This window comes from Mandrillus leucophaeus, unplaced genomic scaffold (assembly GCF_000951045.1).
Source record: "Mandrillus leucophaeus isolate KB7577 unplaced genomic scaffold, Mleu.le_1.0 Scaffold52, whole genome shotgun sequence".
Taxonomy (NCBI): Eukaryota; Metazoa; Chordata; class Mammalia; order Primates; family Cercopithecidae; genus Mandrillus; species Mandrillus leucophaeus.
Window position 1 is genome coordinate 2899300 of NW_012105586.1, and position 2225 is coordinate 2901524.

The 2225-nt window shown below is 57.8% G+C and overlaps 1 protein-coding gene across 1 annotated transcript in view; it reads right to left on the bottom strand.

Annotated features, from left to right (window-relative positions):
- PTCHD2 (patched domain containing 2) overlaps nt 1–2225 on the bottom strand; it is a 42857-nt gene that overhangs the window by 10094 nt on the left and 30538 nt on the right. Inside the window, exons 11-12 of the mRNA XM_011996599.1 lie at nt 1543–1679; nt 25–209 (exon numbers count right to left, since the gene is read on the bottom strand). Coding sequence (XP_011851989.1) covers nt 25–209; nt 1543–1679 — 322 coding nt within the window. The remainder of the gene's footprint in view (nt 1–24; nt 210–1542; nt 1680–2225) is intronic.

Consider the following 2225-nt stretch of genomic DNA (forward strand, 5'->3'; position numbering starts at 1 on the left):
GGCTTGTCTGCCAGGCTTTGTTACCGGGTGTGCTGTTGCTCCTTGGTGGCCACGTAGAAGCTGAAGTCAAACTTCCAGCCCCGCTTGGCATCACAGGCCAAGGTCGTCAGCATCCACTTGCGGGAGGGGCTCGCCGCCTGGAGCAGCCCTACTGTAGACATACAAGCGGTCAGCTTCTTGGTGAAGTTACCAAAAGGCGCTCTATACACCTAAGCAGTGGGTTGACAGAGACAAGACATGTGACTCGGGGGGGCTGCCTCAGCCTGGGCCAGCCTCAGGCTCCGTCCCCTCCCTCCTCGGCATAGTTCACCCCGTCCCAGTCCTCGGAGTCGGGGACAGAGCCCTGGGCAGAGGCTTGGGAGGCCTGGGTTTGAGTTCAGCGCTTCGGCAAATCCTTTCCTCCTCTGAGCCTCGTTTCTTCCCTCAACGATCGTTCACTGAGTGTCTGTGCCATACCAGGCACTGCGTCGGGCTCTGAGGGGCACGGTCCCTACCCTTGTGGAGCTGGCAATGATGATGGCTTCCAAAAATAAGGAAGATAAGACAGGATAAATGGCAGGGAGGGGAGGACAAGGCGAGAAAGGCGCCGGGGCAGGGCTCTGTGGGGCCCCACAGGGGTGCCGAGACCTGAACGAGCACCAAGGAGTCAGCCACACACGAAGCCGAAGGAAAAGCTTTTCAGGCAGTGGGAACGGCACACGCAGAGGCTTAGAGGCAGGAAAAGCCTCAGGGACCTCATCTTCCAAATGGAAATATAAATCCTGAACAAACAAATTGGCACGTGCCCCTGTCACCATGGAGGGTATACCATGTTAAAGAAACACGAATGAGCCTGGGCAACACAGAGAGACCCCATACCTACAAAAAATAAAAGACAAAACTAGCTCGTGTGGTGGTGTGTGCCTGTGGTCACAGCTACACAGGAGGCTGACAAGAGAGGCTCGCTTGAGTCCAGGAGGTCGAGGCTGCAGTGAGCTATGATCATGCTACTGCGCTCCAGCCTGGGTGACGGTGCAAGCCCCTGTCCTCCCCCCAACCCTCCCAAAAAAAGAAAAAGAAAAGAAACAAATGAACCCCACGAAGGGGAAAACTCAAGTGTGGGCCTGGGGACTCCTTTCTGCGGTGCTGGAGCAGCTACCAAGGACAGCAAGATTCCTGGCCGCCACTGCCCGAGGAGGGACTGTACCCAGGCGTTCTGCACTGCACAGGCCTCAGCTCACACACCTCCAACAATGCTGGCTGGTGCTTGTCACATCCCCATGTCACGGATGAAGAAACTGAGGCTCAGAGAGTAAGCAATCTGCCCAAAGACACACAGTTAATAAATGGCAGAGCCACGATTTGAATCCAGGCCTGGCTGACTCAGAAGCCCATGCTGCCACCACTTGGCAGGTTCCTGTCACAGACAAGGCTGGTTTGGGGCAGGGGGGGTCTTCATCCTCAAAGCTGCTTCTCCCTATGTGGCCAGTGCCCACCAGTGTGGCCCTGAGGGCCCCCCCGCCCCCAGTGGTGGTGGCTCGCTTCACGATAGCCCAGGCTCACCTGGAAGGAGGGCACCTCTCCATCCCCAGGCGACATAGCCTGCCAAGGAGCAGGCAGGCTGGCATTGAGGGAGAGCCTGTAGACAGCGGGGTGGCCTTGACTCTTCACTTTAGAGATGTACACGGTGCCCAGGAAATCTATGGACAAATAAAGGATGAAAGAGAGGTGAACTTGACCTTGACTGGCTTCTCCTGACCCTGGAGCAGCCCACCCTCAGCTCTGTTGACTAATGAGCTCAGTCCTGGCCTTGGGCTCATCTCAAAATGCTGGCTGTGCCCCTCTCTACTGGACCAGGCCCATGGCAATAACAGTGGGGGAGGTGGTGGGCACAGGATGGGGTGGCAGGGATGGTAGGGGAGGTGGTGGGCACAGGGATGGGGTGGCCCAGATAGCGGAGGTGACAGTGATGAAGGGCATCCTGGTGAAGGTGTGCCAGTGATGGTTCAGGGCTGGTGCTGGGAGTGACAGTGGTAGGACAGAGGTGGTGACAGTGCCATAGGGTGACAGGGACAGACAGAGCTGCCTGATGGGGGATTCATTCCCCCAGTACACTTGTCCCAGCACCCACCTCTGAGGGAAACTCCAGCAGGGATAAGCCAGTGTTCGGGGCCCGGGACGCCTGCCTCTGCCCCTGGACACTCAGGATGGCTTTGGTGCACAGGTAGGGCTTAGGGGGCACCACA